Source organism: Amblyomma americanum, chromosome 3 (genome assembly GCF_052857255.1).
Source record: "Amblyomma americanum isolate KBUSLIRL-KWMA chromosome 3, ASM5285725v1, whole genome shotgun sequence".
NCBI lineage: Eukaryota > Metazoa > Arthropoda > Arachnida > Ixodida > Ixodidae > Amblyomma > Amblyomma americanum.
Window position 1 is genome coordinate 29608287 of NC_135499.1, and position 20324 is coordinate 29628610.

Below are 20324 nucleotides of genomic sequence, written 5' to 3' on the forward strand. Positions count from 1 at the left end.
AACAGGTGTCCTTCCACACGATTCGAAAGTTTGTAAGATCATTCCAGTCCCCGGAAAGGGCTCACCTGTTTCATGCAAAAATTACTGCCCCATTTCCCTCTCAAGCGTCTATTCGAAAATAATGGAATATATTATTTATTCCAACATAGTCAAATTCCTTGTCACTGTAAAATTTTTTCATACTAACCAATATGACTTTTGGAAATGATGTTCATGTGATTCCCAATTAGCTTTCTTTATTAACGACCTAAGCTCCAATCTTAAACGAAACATTACTACTAACACTCTCTTCCTTTATTTCAAAACAGCTTTCAATAAAGTACCGCAGAAAAGGCTGCTACTAAAGCTATCGTGCCTAAAACTTAATCTGTTAGTGATGGGATGGCTTTTTAACTTTTTGACTAACAGACAGCAATTTGTATATGGTAACAGTTATTCTTCTCCTTGTAGCCCAGTCATTGCAGGTGTTCCTTAAGGTACAGTGTTAGGACCCTTGCTTTTCCTCATCTACATAAAAGATCTCCTTTCCAATATTTCCTCTACCATCAGCTTATTTGCTGACGATTGTGTAATCTACTGCCCAATCTCTGACAGTGCTGACACTGACATTCTTCAACAAGATCTCAACTGAATCGAAACTTGGTGCAAACAGTGGTTAATGTCTCTTAATATTGCCAAAACATGTTCAGTTTTGTTCCACCGTCGGCAGATGCATACTCCTTTTAAATACCGTATATACTCGTGTATAAGCCACCTCGTGTATAGCCCACACCCCTCACTTCCGGGCCACAAAAATTTGAAGAAGAAAAACTAAAACGCACCAAAAACGCGCTTAGTCCCACAAAGTGCTACAATATGGTGCCAGTTAGTTTTTCCCACACCACATCCATTATCATCATTGTTGCGTAACACGACGTTTCCGCTGCTTTCTGTTTCCAGTTTTCACGGTGCCTTGCCCAGCGCCATTTGGTCTTTGTTATCCGGTGCTTTGTTTGGAAGTGTGTGGCCTTCTTACGGAATCTGTTGAGTTGCATGCTTTTGATTCTTGGATTCTGCATACGTGGAATTCGTTGTCAGCGGACACCATCTCGAAGAGTTTTAGATTCATGGGGCTGTCAAACGCCATAGACTGCACAGAGGACAACCAGCTTTGGGAGCATGCCAATGAGGCGAGCTTGTCCTATAGCGGTGGGGTAACTCGTCCGAAGACAATTAGCGCAAAAGCGGCGATGAATGATGAAATAAAATGGTCATATCTGTTGCCAGCTTTCTAATTACCTGACACAGTAGTCACAGTGGCACCCCAGTATGTTAATGTGTAGCTATAGGCCTGATTCGTGTATAACCTGCACCTGAGAAAATTTGATTAAAAAAAGTGCAGCTTATACACGAGTACATACGGTACGTTCTTTCTGGTTTGGAAGTGTCGTCCGTTTCTTCCTGTAAGTACTTGGGTATTACTGTAACACAAGACCTAACATGGTCATCGCATATTATGAACATCGCTAACGAGGTTAATCATACCCTTGGTTTTATACATCACAATCTACGATTTGCCACCCCATCCATCAAATCATCAGAATACCTAATTTTTGTCTGCCCTAAACTAGAATATGCTTCAGCAACATGGGATCCTCACCAGTCTAACCTTGCTTTAACCTTAGAAAAAATACACAAAATCGTGCTATCCGCTTTAGTTATTCTGATTATTCATACTACACTAGAGTCAACCTACCCACCTTAAATGTGACAAAAATTGCTCAATTTTGTCTCTTTCATATGTTTTACCATTAATCTCTAAGAGAATCAGTCATATCATCTGCTCATCGGTTCTCCAGCCGTATTAGTCACCATAATGCATCGGTGCCCTTATCGCTTATTCTTGATCTTTTTTCGTCAAGTCATCCCGGGACTGAAATGATCTACCACAGGATACTGTGCATCCTATCAACTCCATCCATTTTAAGAACACTATCAAGACCATCATCATCATCACCATCATCATGAAGACCATTGTTTAACTGCCACGACCATCCCTCATGTAATGCCCCATGCCAGGGGCCTTTGAGGTATCAAATATATAAAAAAAACTGCAGAGATATGGGAGAGGCTTTTGTCCTGCAGTGAGTGTAGTCAAGATGATGATGAAACTGTATTACACGTTACCCCAAGCCAAAAAGTTTGCAGCAGTCCTCTATGCTGAAGCCAAAGCCCCGAATGAGAGCCATGCTAGGAAAGGGATAGCCATGCACCTCAAAAGACCACCGGCCATTGGTGCCCTCGGCAGTGTTGTAGCCTGAGTCAAGAGTGGGAGGCCGCTGGACGCCGTCGCCAAGATGGCCACCCTGTTGCTCCACCCTGCACAGACAGCCACCATAACACACTGTGAAACCCAGGAGGTTGAGCAATGTGCCCTCCCTCCAACGGCGATCAGACAACTAGCAAGAATCCTCAGGCAGCATCTGTCACTTTTCTCCATAAACATGTCCAATTTCTGAATGCTGCCATGGCTATCTGCTTTTGTTCAGCACTTTCTGTATTCACTGCCCCATGTTACACTATCCCCATTCAGTTGTTTCCGTCTGCAACATCTGCTCTCCTCCATTTTATACACACAGTAAAAAGATGTTACTAGTTCCTTGAAAGTCTTGTAAAAAATCAATATTCCAAGTTTGTTTCATCTCACGTTTTGCATAATTCAATGTCGAAGATTACATCATGCAGCATGAATAAATATTAAATAGGGTTAAGATTCATATGTAAGAAGCCAGGAACTGGATATTATCGAAAATGGGAAAAGAAATGTGGCAATAATGAAGGATTAAGTACCACGAAATATATACTATGTAGCTGGCATTTGAAAGCACCTACAAAGCATTAATGATGCAAGGGCTTACTTTCAGGAACACATAGTTAGATACAGTCGAACCTCGCTACAGCAAGCAGGCAAAAAAAAGTAAACTACTGTTGACTCCTGGCACAACGAACGCCGCTTCAATGAAACTTTCGCAACAGCAAAGCATCCTAGGTTCCCCGCAACACTCCCATAGGACTCAATGTATTAAATTCTCTCAGCACCGAAACTATTTGTGGGCATGCGTTCGCTTCTATGAATTTTTCGCAAGCGTTCACCGGTCAGGTCAGTGACCCGTCCTCCTTCATAAGTTGGATACTGTAGCGGCGATTATTCCCGATAAGCACCTCCTAAGCAGTGGCTTGCAGCAACTAAATAATTCATGAATATATTTCAATTAAGGTTTGGCATATTGCTTACAAAAGAAATTTGATTGGGAGCCATTTAATTTGGCATAGGGAAGCAATGAGGGCATGAGGGGACTTGTTGGCGCTGCACAGAAGGCCAAAGACAAATCCAAATTCACAGTCGCTAGCCACCTCTACCTTCCGCGCCAAAGCGTCTATCCGTGCGCAAGCCGTAGCTTCGGCACCATTTTCTCGTTGTGTGTCGTGCGTGTGAATAGTCTTCCCATCAGTCACAAAGTATGCCTTCGCCAACAAAGAAGCGGAAGTTCCTTTAGCTGGACGAAAAAGCACGAATTATTGCCGAAGCGAAAAGTGGAAAGAAGAAGGCAATTATTGCCGCAGGGTTGGGCATCGCGTCGAGTATGCTGATGATGATTTTGAAGAAAGAAGACAGCATAGGGAAGGCTCTTTCATCAACCAATTCAGCGGAAAGTAAAAAGGTGAAGCAGCCAACTTATGAAGAACTCGACAAGGCCGTCTACGCCTAGTTCACCAAAACGCAAGCAACAAATGTTTCCCTGGGTGGCAGTATCGTGCAGAAAAAGGCCCTAAATTATGCTCGCCTGCTGGGACAGGACGACTGACACAGGGTGGCTCAATCGCTTTGAAGCGCGGCACAGTGGGGACCTGTGCGGCCCTGGGGGTGTGCCTAAATCTGCCACCCAGAGCCATCTGGTTTTAAAACGAGTAATCACATACTAGGACAGAGTAGACGATGCCGTTGGAGCGCGACTGGCGTGATCGCTGGCTCGTCAGCTTTCTGTTGCGTTCGTAGACTTTCTGTCTCAGCTTTACTGTTCCGAAGAGCAAGAGCTTTTTGAGATTAGTTTAGCAGCACGTATCGACCACTGCAGTTGCCTGGCAGCGTCCACACCGGCCATGCCTTCGCAACATTGCGGGAAACATGATGCCGTTGATGCTGCACTACAGGTTTCGAAGTAAAACTCCTTTTGAGTGTGTTAATTTTTCCGCTCCGGTTGTATGAAAACGGCAGAAGCATTTGCATAGCATCCAGATGATGTGTACTCTGGTAAGGAAACGCTCTGAAGCAACCATGATTCATTCCGATGCACCAGGTCAACATTCAAATGGACTTCCCCGAGCTATATGCACAGTAAACTTGTTCAAATTTTGTTTTTGTGCTTTCGAAAAACTACGCTACTATGTTAACCAGGCCAAAATCTGTCCACTCTGGTTGCCCTTCCCGAGCCTTTAAAAATGTTTGCATTACCCACTGGATTATGGAACCAGAAATTATGCCCTTTTCCATCTGGAAACCATTCAATTCCAGCGGGAAAATTCCATCTTCCGCTAGACTATGGAGATTGTGTCCAGCTGGAATATGTCTTGCTTCCAGCAGGAAAATTTCCATTTCCAGCTAGAATTGGAAATGGAAGTGCCATTTCCAGCCACTCCAGTTGGAAATAGTACCTCCATTTTCATGTCAGAACGCATGTAGTGAGTGACAGTAAACCAATGGAAACACACCTGGATATGTAACAAATACTTGTCCTTGCGCCTCAATACCTCAATACCATATAAATAGGTGTAGGCCGCACCCGTTTATGGGCCGCACCCTGTTTTTCAGAAGGAGATATTAGAAAAAAATAATATCCCTGTAAGGGCCACACCCAAACTTTCCACACGACCCACGCCAGAATAGCCTTCGAAATAGATGTGCTGTGGCCTCCGCGAAGAGCTCCGGCTGCGAGCAATGGCGCACTTGATCGCGGAGGCGACACATGCACACAGGAGCTTCCAGGTGCCGCCCATGGATGGCTGCGGCTCATTAAAGTCCCTCAATAATTTAAAAGTAAGGAAAGGCTTTAATCCCGCCGCCAGCATCATTGATAGGCTCACTTGCAGCATGTGACCTAGCTCCGCCCCTCCACCGCCATGAAAGTTCCCGCGCACGCGGGCGGAGAGCTTGCATACAGTAGCTAAGGGCCGCAGAGGCATCGCCTGTTCTGTCAACGGCCCGCAAACTTCTCTCTTCAACTAATTTTTTTTTTTTTCGCTGAAATATCGAAATATGAGTATACGCACACTGCTGTGCTAAATACGCTCTGAAAAAGCCACAATGCCGTGCTGCTGTGCGGTTGGGTGCCGAATCCTGACGGAATATGGCAAGAAATTATTTTGCATCCCGCGCAGGAAGAAAAACTTGCCATTAGCAAGAAATTATTTTGCATCCGGCGCGGGAAGCAAAACTTGCCAAGAATAATAGTGTGGCGTCACAGAATCGGCCGGAAAGACTTTGAACCTTTGGCAACTGCCCGACTATGCGAGATAAGCAATGTTCACAACACAGAGGTTCGAGAAAAAGGTTACACGTGCACGTGCCGAGCTGCGACAGCATTTCGCACGCGCACGTGTTGAGGACCAAAGTCCGCCGCGAATATCACTGCATTCTGACGTAGCTCACGCAGTCTTATATAGCGTGCAAGTAAGGCGTTACGGGAGCACGAAAAAGTCACCAGCAAAAATGCGAATTGCGTTTCTTGAGATAACGCTAACAAATTTCAGCATTCATTTCCACCTTTGGAGTTTTTTTGGCAGTTGTGTTTCTATGCGCATTGTTAAACATGCACGTCAAAAAATGTAAAAAAAACGATGCTCAACTTTTATGATTAAGACAATGCGAATTAAATATATTTTGCCTCGCACGAGATCGTGATGTAGTGCTCTCGTCTATGGACTGATTCAATTGCGCGTTAAAGTTGAGGAAGGTGACGATATCTCAAGCACAGCCCGAAAGGCTTGCAGTTTAGCACATGCGTGCTGTGACTGTATGTGAAATACAGATCTAGCCAAAATCCGAGTGGGATACTACTGCTAGCAAACTCGGAAGTCTTTTTCAATTCTGCTACAGGACACACATCACGGAAAATCATTTCGAGCCGATTATTTTAGAGAATACAAGCCAAAAAAAAAGCTAAAACCATTTGCGACGCCAAGCATCTTTTTGCACCGACCACCTGCAAAGCCACGAAAGCCACCTCCCAAAACAATGAGAGTGGATAGTGCTGGGATGTACATGGTGTTTACTGGGTCAAATTTTTGAACAGAACCCATAGCCTTCAAGCCAAAACCAACTTATTCTTCAGTTGTCATGTTTCATGATTTTCATGTATCCTGCGCAGACACCCCATAGTCGAGCCAAACATACAGGTGGACATCAGATCTCGACCAGTGGACACTGATATTGGTAAGCTTTTTTACACGTACTCTCACAATTTTTCCTTTTTGCATTTCTGTCTTCATGCTCTTCTCGTGTTCACATGCAGACGAAACATGTGGTACAGACAGCACAGAGATAGGCAAGTTGTATATTCTGTACTTATCAATTTTTTTTCTCGTCCAGTGTATGCAGCGAACTCACATGTTTCATGTACCTGTATCCTCAGGCCATACAAGCACAGAGGCTGCAACTGAGTGTGGGCCAAAGCATCTGACATCCTGTATGTATTTTCTCTATATGAAATATTAATGCTCCTCTACAATGCGGGTTGTCATGCTGCCGTGTTCTGCTCGCAGGTGTTTGTCACATGCAATCAGACACAGAGATAGGTGTCACTTTCCCACAAGAAAGTAAGGAACCTGGTGACTTAAACATTCTTCTTTGACTTTTGCAGTGTTTCGTCATCCACTGCTTTTTGCATACTGAAGTATGTAAGGTGACAAGTGCTTGCCCAGCACACTTCTATATGCATTCTCTTTTCTTTCATATAAGTTCATTCACTGTCAGCAACATATTATTTCAAACATTGTTTAGAGCTGCTCTGCATCAAATTTTGGTTCGCTCTTACAGCCCAGCTGATACAAGAAGCCCTGCAAAAGAGAATACCGCAGCATGAACCTGAACTCCAGGCGACACGACGAAGGCTTCGACTTACCCAAAAGCAGCAGTTGCAGGCACTAAAAGCAAATAAGCACCTCGTTGCCGGCCTGACGAATTATGAAAACAAAGCTCTTATAAGGTACAAAATACAGGTAAGAACCAAAATACAGGTATCGCCGCCACAGGCCAATCTCGCAAGCACAAGCATGTTGACATCATAGGACAAGAGACGCCACCTTGGAGGAATTTTCCTTCCTCCATGGACCCACGAATCTCTGAGGCTGACAAACGAAGGTTGCGTGGTTCAATATTGAAGTAAGTTTTGTTTTGAAACCGATAGTGCACTTTTATCACACAATGAAGACAGACAAAAGACAACCTGAATGTTGGAAACAAAGAAAACCGATGCTTGATGGCGCCACAGGCGGCCAGGAGAGTTTCAGTTTTTTACGGCACTTCGCATCTATGAGCTTAGCGTGCCCTGTGGTTTTGTTTTTGATGCACCTCGATTTACAAGCGCCGAACAGCAGAGGAACTCCAAGTGCCGCTTCAAGTGCTAGTTAATCTTTGAAGGAGCCTGTTAAGGCTGGTCAGATGATCGCCACGGTCGATAAAAAACTATGATGGCACGATGATCGGTAACCGTACAAGGCAGTTAGCAGTATAAAGAGCACTTGTGTCTTTGTACACTCGCCTGGCGAAACGTTCCTGGCTGTACCAGTCAACTTCAAACTACTTAACAGAAATCGTTTCTTAGGGACGGGAGACAAGATACAAGGAAGTTAAAAAAAAAAGATTTGGAACCTGCAGCTGCAGGGGATTTGGAGCCGGTACGCTGGCCGACATGCACCTTACGCTTCTGTTGCACATGCAGGTCTTTTTTACACTCGGAACATCGGCTGTGCTCGGTCAGGGGGCGGCATTCCCTTACTTCGTCGAGCCATTTTCACCGGCCGCACATGGACGAAACGCGGCGACCAGCGTCGACAAAAGTGGAACACCTGTAATCAACGTTTCCAAGCTTCAGCCGGACACTGATTTCATCGACAGCGGCCCACCAATATTCAAGCAATGGGAGTCATGTGACCACGCGGACATCTGCTTAAACCCGCGCCGCTTTGGCTACGTGGGATTTGGAGCCAGCATGCTGGTTCGACATGCACCTTACGCTTCTGTTGCACATGCAGGTTGGTTCTGGCTACCCTATTATTATACGTAAACCTTTGCACGTGTTGCCGGCTCCACCCAAGCCAAGTTCTATTGTTTGTTGTAGTAAACATGTACATGCCTCTGCACGTCTCAAGCGTTTTCGCTTGATTTTGAATCGGGTGTTGTATCTGGTACTGCTACTACTACTTTCCGGAGATTTTGAGCTTAACCTGGTCCTCTCACTACAAGCGAGATGGAACTGCTCAAAAGTTTACAAAGCGGTCAGGCAGCTATCATGGCTAAGTTGGACACGAATGATACAAGGATCGCGAAGCATGATGCCATTATAGGGGATATAAGCAGTAAACTCGATCAAGCTAGTGGACAGATTGAAGCACTTGATAAATTGGTTATAGAACACGGAAATGAAATTAAACACCAAACACAACAAGTTAAGCATTTGCAGAGCAGGAATACTGCATGATCTTGGAAATCGAAGTCACCGGCAAAATCTTGTGTTTTATGGTGTCGAAGACGACAAACAATTAGAAACATGGGAAGAATCTGAGAATCTAGTCAAAAGCATCTGTCAGTCTGAGCTAGGAATTGAACTGACAACTGTGCAAAGGGCGCACCGTGTCGATCGTTACAGTGGTGAAACTAGGCGACCTATAATTGTAAATTTCGCTTCCTTTAAGGAAAACCAGAAAGTTTTGGGCAGAGCGATAAAGTTTAAGGGTTCGTCCTAAAGCATGGATCAAGATTGCTCACCAGAGACTCGAAATGTGCGGAAGCGATTGTGGGAATACGCAAAACTTCAATGAGCAGAAAAAAAAAAGATTAAATTAAACTACGATAAGCTTAGCATTGACGAAAAGGCTTTCAGGTGGGACAAAGAAATATAGCTGATTCTTCCCGCCGTGGGACGATGACTCCCCAGTGTGATAAAGAAAAGCCTCCGACAGGACTTGGTTGCTGTAGTGATTAACTGCAGAACCATAGTAAATAAAGTTCATGAGTTTGCGAGTCTACTTGAGTCAGTAAATGCAGACATAGTTTTTAAAAGAAAACAATTCACAGAAGTCTGTCTGGTTGGGAAAATTAATAGAAAGATGACTGACGACAACCAAGTTAATTTTTGAAAAACACGAGGTTTCGGGACCAGCTCGGTCCCTTCTTCACGGTGTGACTACGGGTGAGGCACAGCTTGGCTTTTTAAGCCCTCATGTTGAATACCTCCGGGTCAATGGCCGCAAAACATGGATGTAAGAAGAAGGAAGTGTCCCCAGGGAGCGATTAACACTCCTTTGTGTCTGTTGTATGTGCCACGACTCCAGCAGAAGCCTCCTGTGCTGGTTAGCTTCGGTATCCAGTACAATAGTGCCATCAAAGTGAATTCGGTGGTCACATTCCTCGCAGTGTTCGGCCACCGCGCTGCACTGACGGTTCATTTGTCGGACGTCCGCTTTGTGTTGCCTCATTCTTTCGGCGAAGTTCTTCGTTTCCCCCACGTACAAGGCCGGGCAGACTGAGCAGGGAATCTTGTATACAACCCTTTGGGCCCTTTCTTTTGGGTGACGGTCTTTCGGGCGGGGGAGGAAGCGTCCGATGGTGGTAGCCGGTTTGTGCGTTGTTAGCACCCCTTCTTTACCGAGAATTCGAGCCAGCGTCTCCCTCGCTCCCGCCTTTCACGTATGGTATGCAAACATGTTTAAGGTTCTGGCGTGTGCTTGGGATGAATGAACTGGGATACCCATTTTTTGGAGATCGGAGACTACTCGGTTCTTCTCGTTTCTTTTTTCTTCATGTGAAGAACATATGGTGTCGGCTCTCTTCAATAATGATGTAATGACAGATGCCTTGTGGGGAATGGGATGACTCAAATTGACTTTGACGGCACTAATGTACTGCAGACCGAAGCTAACCAGCGCAGGAGGCTTCTGCTGGAGTCGTGGCACATACAACAGACACGAAGGAATGTTAATCGCTCCCTGGGGACACTTCCTTCGTCTTACATCCATGGTTTGCGGCCATTGACCCGGAGGTGTTCAACAAGAGGGCTTAAAAGGGCTGCGAAACACTACATTGAGCTGATGCCGGTTGCGCTTCAGATGGATTATTTATGTCACACAGATGCTGACTCAAAAAGAATTACGGGAATCGATGCACAGGAACAGGAGTTAATCAATGAAGAAATCTCAAAATACAAGCAAACAAAATGCTGCCCTCAACTCGATTTTCGCGGAGCTTCCCATTCCCATTTCACTCTCCCAATGACGACACCAAGTGCGACCAATAAAAACAGCCTATCTTAGCATGTGGCGGAAGTCTGCCCTCCATGGTTGCCTGTTCTCTGTAACTCGTTCATGCCAAGGCTGGCAGCGCCGTTTCCATGGTTACAACAACCATGTGAACGTCCAGCTGACCCAGCGATGCTTCACCGTCACGTCAATGGCGCAGAAGAGAACACTGATCAGTGACGTTCCCTTACTTATGGATCCGAACTTGAGCACGAGATACCGCGACGGTGTGACAGCCTGCGCAAGATATCAGACACATTAAGCATAGCACGTAGCGCTACTGCTTACCGCCAACAATCGCCCGTCGCTCCTAGCGCGCTGGTTGGCCACGGCGAGCAAGGAGCGCGCGCTGTTGACGGGAATGTGGCGCCATCTGGCACCACCGCCTGGAGATCCTCCACAAGCTGACGATGCGCACTGCCTGCTAAATGTGAAACGAACGCAACCTTCCTTGAGACCGATACGAACGCTTATAGAGTGCAATGGCTCGATCGGATCGATTCCGCATAGCAGCTCTCAGATACATAGAGAGTAGACATAAGTGTTTAGTGCTAGGTCAAAGGATGTTTACAGAGGCGCAAAGTCCTTGGATGCAAAAAGTAGCCAGTGCCTCTGGTGGCATGTTTTTTTGTTTTACTTGATTTACAGTGCTTTTATATAGCGCAAACAAGTTGGTTTTGTTAATGTAATATAAAACACAAAAACTTGACAAAACGTATCTCTAGTTATTAACGCAATTTGCAGTATATTTACTCTTTGTCCAATCATCAAGCTGGCGCAATGTGATGTCATATCCGCTGCTAAAAACCGCCACTGTATGGTGACACCGTCAGCGCCACGAATTCGTTTTTGCGAGCTAATTAAAATATTAAAAACAACAGTATACGCGGTACGACCGATGCTAATAGCATCACTATAACTCATTCTATGCAACCAACAGGCAAAACAATGCACTGAAAATGTGTTTCGGGGCCCCTTTAAATAGCCAAGCTGCGCCTCCTCGCCCGTAGTCACACTGTGAAGAAGGGACCGAGCCAGTCCCGAAACGTCGTGTTTTTCAAAAATTAACCTGGTTGGCGTCAGTCATCTTTTTATTTCTAGACATAGTTTTTGGTATGGAATCATGGTTAGATGCATCAATTCATAATAATGAGGTGTTCCCAAAAAAATTCATTGCTTATTGTAAAGACAGGTCTCGCTTTGGCGGGGGTGTCTTTCTGCTGATACATTCGTCTTTAAGACCATCGTTACTAGGCATTGATTCCGACAATACTGAATCAATATGGTATACATTCACGTTAGATGACAGCTCATCATACGCTGTCGGATCATTTTACCGCCCACCCAATTCAGATCTAAGCATGTTGCAATCACTTTATGAAATATTATGAAATTATTTCCGAGGTCTCTAAACAATCTCTATTGCTCGCGGGTGATTTCAATTTGCCGGATTTGCATTGGTGTGATGGCATTTGTGTAACCTCAACAGGTACTGCCATCAACACTGAAATGAAGAACATTATAGATACTTTTGGCTTATTACAGTATGTTCAGGAACCAACTAGGGATAAAAATGTTTTAGGTTTGGTTTATGGCGTTTTAACGTCCCAAAGCAACTCAGGCTATGAGGGACGCCGCAGTGAAGGGCTCCGGACTGACATCGCACAGTACACGGCCCTCTAGAATTTCGCCTCCATCGAATTTTCCACTCGCCTCCATCGAAATTCCACCACCGCGGCCGGGATCGAACCCGCGTCTTTCGGGCCAGCAGCCGAGCGCCATAACCACTCAGCCACCGCGGCGGCTATAAAAATGTTTCAGATATTTTCTTTCGAACTCTACGGATCGAGTTAATGCTGTCCATGTTGTTCCGGGCATCAGTGATCATCATGCTGTCATTACATATATAAAAGCTGAGCATATTAGAGAAAACTAATGTGAATCTAGGCATGTCTTCTTTTACGACAAAGGTGACTTCACTAAAATTTCCGAAAAACTACTAGATCACTTGCCCGTTTTTGAGTGCTTTTTTGATGAGTGTGATGTGCACGAATTATGGCGTTTATTTGTGATGAAACTTTTCAAACTTAGGGATGCACACGTGCGAAGTATAGACTCGTATAGGCTGAAAAAGCGTAAAAAGCCATGGGTGACGTCCAGTATTGTCAGGATGATAAGAAAAAAAAGGCGCACGTATCTCACATTTAAGAGAACAAAGACTGACGATTGCTTGAACTAACACGAGAGCACAAGTTAAAACTCAAAAAGCGAAAGAACAATATTTTAAAACACTAGATGTTAAAATGAAGAAAAATCCTAAACTTTTTTGGCACTACATAAGGGAGTGTGGGTCAGACTCAGCTGGAATAGGTGAAATCACTTGTAATAATCAGATTATATCAAATGACACAGAAAAAGCAACTTGTTTTAATAACTACTTTCAACCTGTTTTCTCGCCTAAGGAAAAGAGTAGTCAGCGACAGTGCACAAGTTATGCACCGTTAATGCAACCAGTTGAAATAAGTGTAAGAGGATAAAAAACTTAAAAGGAGGATGCTGACCAAAAGTAAAAAACAAAAACAAAATGACGTTTCGGCTCCCGTACGAGAGCCTTGTTCACAATGAGAAGGATTAGAAAGTGCATCAGGATTAAATACATTTGAAAAGAGGGTGCAGGGAGCGTGCGTATACAGGAGTTAGATTTCCAGTGTTGCGATTGAGGGTGCAATTAGTCGTTTGAATGAATAATGATTCGAGGTGAAGGCGACGGTACAGATTCTTTTCAGTTGCCAGCACGTGTGCACTACCCCAGTCAATATCGTGGCCAGTTGATACGGAGTGTTCGGCGATAGCATTAGAGTTCACTTTTTTTTTTTTTTTAACATCATTACAATGTTCTTTTAGCGCTCCAACAGAATATAGACGAAACAAAGGCATGCGGTCTGGACGGCATATCACCCCGTTCATTAAAGAGCTGTGCGCATCCTATTTCACAATATCTATATCTTATTTATACAAAATCTATCGATACAGGCTTCTTACCCGATGACTAGAAGATAGCTCATGTTGTCCCGGTTCATAAAGGCGGATCAAGAAAGGATGTCTCGAATTACAGACCTATTTCTCTAACATCAATTTCATGCAAAATCTTCAAACATATGGGTTCCGCAAAGGACTGTCTTGTACTACACAACTTGTAAAATTTTATCATGAACTTGCATCTGAAGTTGACAACGGGGGCAAGATAGACTGTATATTTTTGGATTTTCGGAAGGCGTTTGACACTGTGTCACACCCACTACTTATCCATAAATTAACAATGTTAAACTTAAACACAGCTGTAATAACGTGGATTGAAAATTATTTGTCTAACCGCCGCCAACATGTAGTTCTGAATGGCAAGGCCTCAGATTGTGTTGAAGTGACATCAGGTGTCCCTCAAGGATCGGTCTTGGGGCCGCTCCTGTTCTTGGTGTACATAAATGATATCTCACTTAATATTTCATCAAGTGTACGTCTGTTTGCAGATGACTGTGTTTTGTATAGAAAAATTAACACTGCAAGTGATGCTGTTCAACTCTAAACTGATTTAACGCTAATCCAGGCTTGGTGTTTGAAATGGAAAATATATTTGAATACAGCAAAATATGCCCACCTTTGCTTTTCACAAAAAAAGAACAAAATTCTGGCTTAGTGTCACATAAATAATGCAATAGTTAATAATAATGCAAAACGGCTTTCATGTCGTGTCTGCGACCTATCATGGAATAAGCGTGTATTGTATGGGACCCTGCACAGCAATCCTTGATTGACAAGCTGGAGAGGATCCACAAAAGGGCAGCAAGGTTTGTCTTGGGGAGGTACGGGCGAAGAGATGGCTGTACGGAAATGAAAAATTATTTGCAATGGGAATCCCTTGCTTCTCGTGAAAGGAAGTTAAGGCTAAAATTATTCTACTCAGTATTTCACAATAGAGCCGGCATAACTCGGGAAATTTATTTTAAACAGCCCTTTTACGTTTCAGAACGACATGATCATTCTTGCAAAATTCGAGAGTACCGTGCCAGGACAAACTTGCTTGCCAATTCATTTTTTGTCAAGACTGTGCAACAGAGGAATCAATTATCAGAAGTGCAAGTGTGCTCTGTTAACGAAGATGTTTTTTTTGCAAATTTGTAACCCCCCTGCTCTAACGCCTTCGAGCAATGCGGGGTAATTATTGAATAAAGAATAAAGAGACCGTGACTCCACTCTCCTACAACTCGTTTGTTTGCGGCTCCATTCAATAGCTTTGGCAAGTGGGCGCAGCTGTTCTATTCGAGCTCTCAGCTAATTTAATCCATTCACAGTACACATCTGAAGGTCCATGCAAGTGAGCGAGAGAGCCCGATCCAGTGGACCCCGTACCTCCGGAAACGCGCGGAACCCGCTGAAGCGTAGTGCGTTGGCTTTACTTTCAAGCCACCAACTTTAAACGCGAGCGCCCTTGAGCACCCACGTGGGCTACTCCCACGTGGGAGTAGCCTTCAAAATGCACGCGCCGTGGCCTCTGCGGTCAGCTCTGGCTGCGAGAAATGGTGCGCCTGATAGCGGAGGAAACGCATGCACAAAGGAGGTTCCAGGTGCCGCCCATGGATGGCGCCCAAGGCAGTGGGTCATTATCATCATCATCATCAACATTTTGCTCCGTCGTGAGCTCCCGCTATCCGTACTGGCATCAATATCACCAGGTCCTGCATTTTGTGGCTTTCGTATGCTGCGACCAAGTGTTGCAATTTTAGCACGATGAGCAAGCACCTTAATAGCTACACGGCTGGGAGTTTGCTCTCGAACACGTCAAGCGTGCAGAAAATTTGACGCGGCTAAAAAGTGCATCCAACAATGGTGCAACCAAAAGTATCCATTCAACACAAGCTGCAAAAAGCGTGCTTTCCGAGGCCAGTCATGCAAGTTCCTTGAACTGGAAGAAGAGCTGCTCTGCGATGTGATGGAAGTGCGGAACAACAGCTAGGCATTGACAACAGACATACTGTGCAACTTCTTGAGGGATGAGCATGCACCAGAGCACAGCACCAGCTCGGAGTCGGAAGACAAGGTGAGTTATAACTGAACGTAGAATAAATGCTGCTCATTCCCTGATTGGTCTCTTTTTACTTAAATTCTTTTTTCCCACATCGCATCTATGGCCCTTGAATCTGGAAAAAAAGGTGTGGCCCTTACAAAAGTTTATTGGGTATGCAACGCAGACAAGATGGGCCTCTTCTACGAGATGCTTCCAGCAAAGACCCTAAATTCTAAAGTACAGCGTTGCCATGGAGGCAAGCCCAGCAAGAAGAGAGTCACTGTGCTACTGTGCACGAATACAGGTAGGAAAAGGGCGACACCGCGCTGCTTTAAAAGAAACAGGAGCCTCCCTGTCAAGTATGTTGCTAAGAGTCGGTCGTGGATGACCCGTGCCATTTTTGCAGCGTGGGTCACAGCGTTTGACCGCGACAAGAAGAGAGAGAACCAAAAGGTTTGTTTGCTGTTAGACAATTCCAAACCGCACCGCATTGATGACGTCAAGCTGTCTAGCGTAGAACTAAGGTTTTTCCACCAAACTGTACTTCGCTGATTCAACCCCTGGACCAAGGCATCATCCAAAGTGCCCCTACCGGGAGAGGCTAGTCCAGCGGCTTCTGCTAAATACCGAGACCGGTAGAGAGACAAGAGTTGACCTGTTTATGGCTCTGCAGATGATCGCTGCTGCATGAAATGCAACACGGTGCACCGTGATCCACAGCTGCTTTAAGCACGCTGGGATTGTTGATATCCCTGGGAGGAGACTAGCATCATCGCAGCCGCATCATCGTCACCACTTGGAAATCACTTCAAAAAGCCAGAAGCATCCCCGGCGATACAGAACTGGACGATTTCCTCGATTCTGAATGGACGTGGCTGTACACGAGGAGTTGACTAATGAGAATATCATCAGGAGCGTTCAGGAGCCAGAAGAGCCATCCGACGGTGAATACGACCCCCCCCCCCCCCCCCCCCCCCCCCAAGATTCCTCTGCCTCGGTAGCTTCATCACAGGTGATGGATGCCTTTGAGGTTATTGGAAAGTTTCTAGGTGCGCATGACTGCGACGTTGCAATGGCACTGTTAACGGAGTGCGAGAGCCACGTGACACCACCGCTGGCCATGAAACACAAGCAAGCCAAGCTTACCGACTTTTGGAAATAAAACTGTTTTGCTGGACTCATTGTTCTACGTTGTTAGCGAATTTCTCGACAACGAAACTGCGCGGTAACGAAATTTTTCGTGCGCCTCGTCGCTTTTAGTGTACCGGGATTCAACTGTAATCCAATACAGTCGAGCCTGCTTATAACAAACCTGACGGTCACGCGGATTCCGTTCATTATATCCGATGTTCATAGTAAGTGGACTCGCGATATAACAGCCAAAAACACTAAGGGCACCAAAGCTGGCGTTTATTTCTTATAAAACTATGTTATGTGCACCTACCTGAGCAAAGAAGACATGCCACGGCTCTTGCTAGGCTATCTAGGGCGTTCATTTAATCCTTGCTGAGACCCTCGCTGCCAACTATCTAATTTAGGGATGTGATATAACTAGGGGTGTGCGAATATTCGAAATTTCGAATACGAATCGAATATGTTTGATGTTCAATTCGTATTCGTATTGGAAAATTGATATTTGCGAATTTCCGAATATTCGAAAATTCCCGAATACTCGCCAGCGATCGTATACTGCGCATACTATCATAAATCCGACAAGGCAAAACCACAATATCTGGGCAAATTAGCCGATAATCGAGTTAAAAATTCCAGGAAACCAATACAGAGGTCCTATCCGCTTCCTTTTCCGCCGTTTATCGCGGGGACCGACCGCATCCCGACGCCGCAAGGTTTCACCTCGCGAGAATTTCCCCAAGTGGGCTTTCCCACATATCGCGCGTGCTGCGAACAAGATGGCCGACGGCCCACTTCGAGCAAACGCAACACGAAATCGCGCTTTTTTTTTAATCCTTCGGTAATACGTTACATATTTAATGCCCACACCCGAAGAATGCGTCCTATCGCCTTCATAACTCTCCGAGCGTGACTTCCGTCATCCCGTTTTGTAAACTACGCTATGCGGAAAAGCCTACTTGCGGACTGCCGCGGGAGCCTCCTAAAGGGGCGCGTCGAGTAGTCACAATAGGGCAAGCGATCCTGTTAAAATCTCGATTACTGCATGGTGCATTGTAACCTGCACACCCCTTTAGCGGGCGTAACGGCAGGCGTGGCAACAATCGGAAGGCCTCTCTAGCTAGGGCAAAAAAATAGCCTGGCTGCATAGTTTCGGTTGCCGAGCTTCGCCACTGCCCCGCGGCAACTTCAAATCTCGGCCCGCGCATTCGCCGATAGTCCAATCCCAGCTCTGCGCGGCTTATTTCTTTTTCCTTTTTAGAAACCGCCTCGCCGCTCCGACGCCAGAGTGTGTTCCCCGGACCCTTGCTTACATTTGTGTTATTCTTCCAGCACTCCAAAATGGGTGGCTCGTCACGGGCTTACAGATGTTAGCGCGATGGAGCCGCCTCATAAGGCCTTACTGCATCTTCAGCATTTTCGGTAGCATTTTTTTTTTCGGGGGGCGCGGGCAATTTTATTAACAGAGGCCTTCGAATAAACCAGGCATTTCTTCCGGTCCCTTGAACTCCGAATGAATGAGGTTTAACAGTCATCATGCTATTTCTGGTTGCCAGTCTTGACATTTTATGGATTTTGTTTTGCATGACCTCATTATAGTTTGGATACCATGATGCTAATGAAGTAGTATACATTTCTGTGCACATCATGTTTTTTTATATGATACAGAGGCAGTCTTAGTTTTGTTTATTTTAGTTGCAAAGACCATACACTATTTTGAAAAAAATAAGGGCAAGAACGTTAGCTGGCTCATCGTTTTCTGAAGTTTTTTTTTTGTACTGAACAGATATTCGATTCGATATTCGAAGCCATTTTTTCTTCATATTCGTATTCGAAAATTTCAATATTCGCACAGCCCTAGACATAACGAACCGTGGTTAAAGGGGCTGCGAAACACCGCTTGAACGGATGCCGGTTACACTTCAGATTGATTCTTTATGTCACACAGATGGTGACTCAAAAAGAATTACAAGAATTGATGCATAGGAACAGAAGTTATTCAATGAAGAAATTTCAAAATACAAGCAAACAAAATGATGCTGCCCTCAAATTAATTTTCGCGCAGCTTCCCATTCCCATTTCACTCTCCCAATGACGACACTTAGTGCAACAAATCAAAACAGCCTTTCTGAGCACGTGGCGGAAGTTGGCACTCCATGGTTGCCTGTTCTCTGTAACTCATTCATGCCAAGTCTGGCAGCGCCGTTTCCATGGTTACAACAACCATGTGAACGTCCAGCTGACCCAGCGATGCTACAGTGCACTAGAATAGGGGTAGTGTGCTCACTGGCCGGGCTGGAGTGAAGCCGCCGATGTCGAAAAATGGCGGCGGCGCGGTGGTGGCGCTGCTGTCGTGTTCACTGTAGGAAGGCCGGAAAAGTGGCCCAAGCGTATGCGGGCGTAAAATACCGTGTTATTGCCAAAAGATCGTGCCTGCGCGGAGTAAACTAGCTTGCATCATGTGCGTTGTTCAACATTAGCAGATGAAGGTTTAAAAAAATCTTCATCCGCGCGAACACAGGAAGAGTCAAGCGCATGGAGCGCAGGCGCACAGCGGCCGCCACTTTGCGATCCTAAGAACTCATCAGCACAGACTGCGGACTCGACGCTAAGCATCGTCCTACCAGCGCAACGTAGTGAAAGCTCGTTAATTCACAACTCATTAATTCAAAATTTTGGATAATTCGAAATAGTCATCGTGGTCCGGTCCGCAGTGCATAGAAGTCTATGCGCGTAACAGCTCGTTAATTCACTCAAAAATTGGCGCCGCCACCCATAATTCGAACTGCACGCCGCCAAGCGCCGCTGTTGAAAACCATCGTTGGAAGCTTTCACGGCAGAACGATAGATGGCACAACCATCAGGGCGCCGCTAGGGTGCTGGAACAAGTACTAACCAGTCTTTCATGCCGCGACTGCTTCGAGGAACGACGTTTTAGTGTTTTAGCCCTCGTTTTGCAGGCCGCTTGCTGTGAGCTTGTGTCCGCGAGATGTGTTCGCATGGGAAATACTGCGCCAAGGAGGTGAAGGAGAAAGTGGCGATTTTATGCGAGGTGGACGAATGGAAGGCCAGCAAAGTGGAAATCGCGAAAAAGCACGGGATTCCACCAAGCACGTTGTCGACCTACATCCAAAATAGGAAGGCCACCGAGGATGCCTACGAAGCCGAAGATTTCGCCAGCAACAGAAAAAGGCTCCGATTAGCCAAGTATCCGGAAATTATGACCGCTGTGATCACGTGTCCCAGAAGAGGCAGAAGACGAGGAGCAAGAGCCCGTGCGTCCGTCCGCAACAGAAGTTATGGGAGCGCTGAATGTCGCGCGCCTTTTCTTCAGCTTTGAAGAGGGGGAAGAAGACTCCCTGCGTCGCCTTCGCGCGCTAGAAGACCGAGTGACTACGGTAGCCCTCAGAGAGAAGAAGCAGAAGATGATAACAGATTGTTTTACTAAATGAATGTTTTTCGTGCCCTCCGGGGATCAAACGCGTCCATTTTTGCTCACTTTCATTAGTTCGAATTTTGGTTAATTCGAACTGGCCTGGCGGCCCCGTGGAATTCGAATTAACGAGCTTTTACTGTAAAG

At 45.4% G+C, this 20324-nt stretch overlaps 1 protein-coding gene across 10 annotated transcripts in view; it reads right to left on the reverse strand.

Moving 5' to 3' along the window:
• Lrch (Leucine-rich-repeats and calponin homology domain protein) overlaps window positions 1-20324 on the reverse strand; it is a 314440-nt gene that overhangs the window by 208486 nt on the left and 85630 nt on the right. For all 10 annotated transcript variants that reach the window (XM_077657196.1, XM_077657188.1, XM_077657195.1 and 7 more), the window contains exon 6: window positions 2253-2358. In XM_077657196.1, the coding sequence (XP_077513322.1) occupies window positions 2253-2358 (106 nt within the window). The remainder of the gene's footprint in view (window positions 1-2252; window positions 2359-20324) is intronic.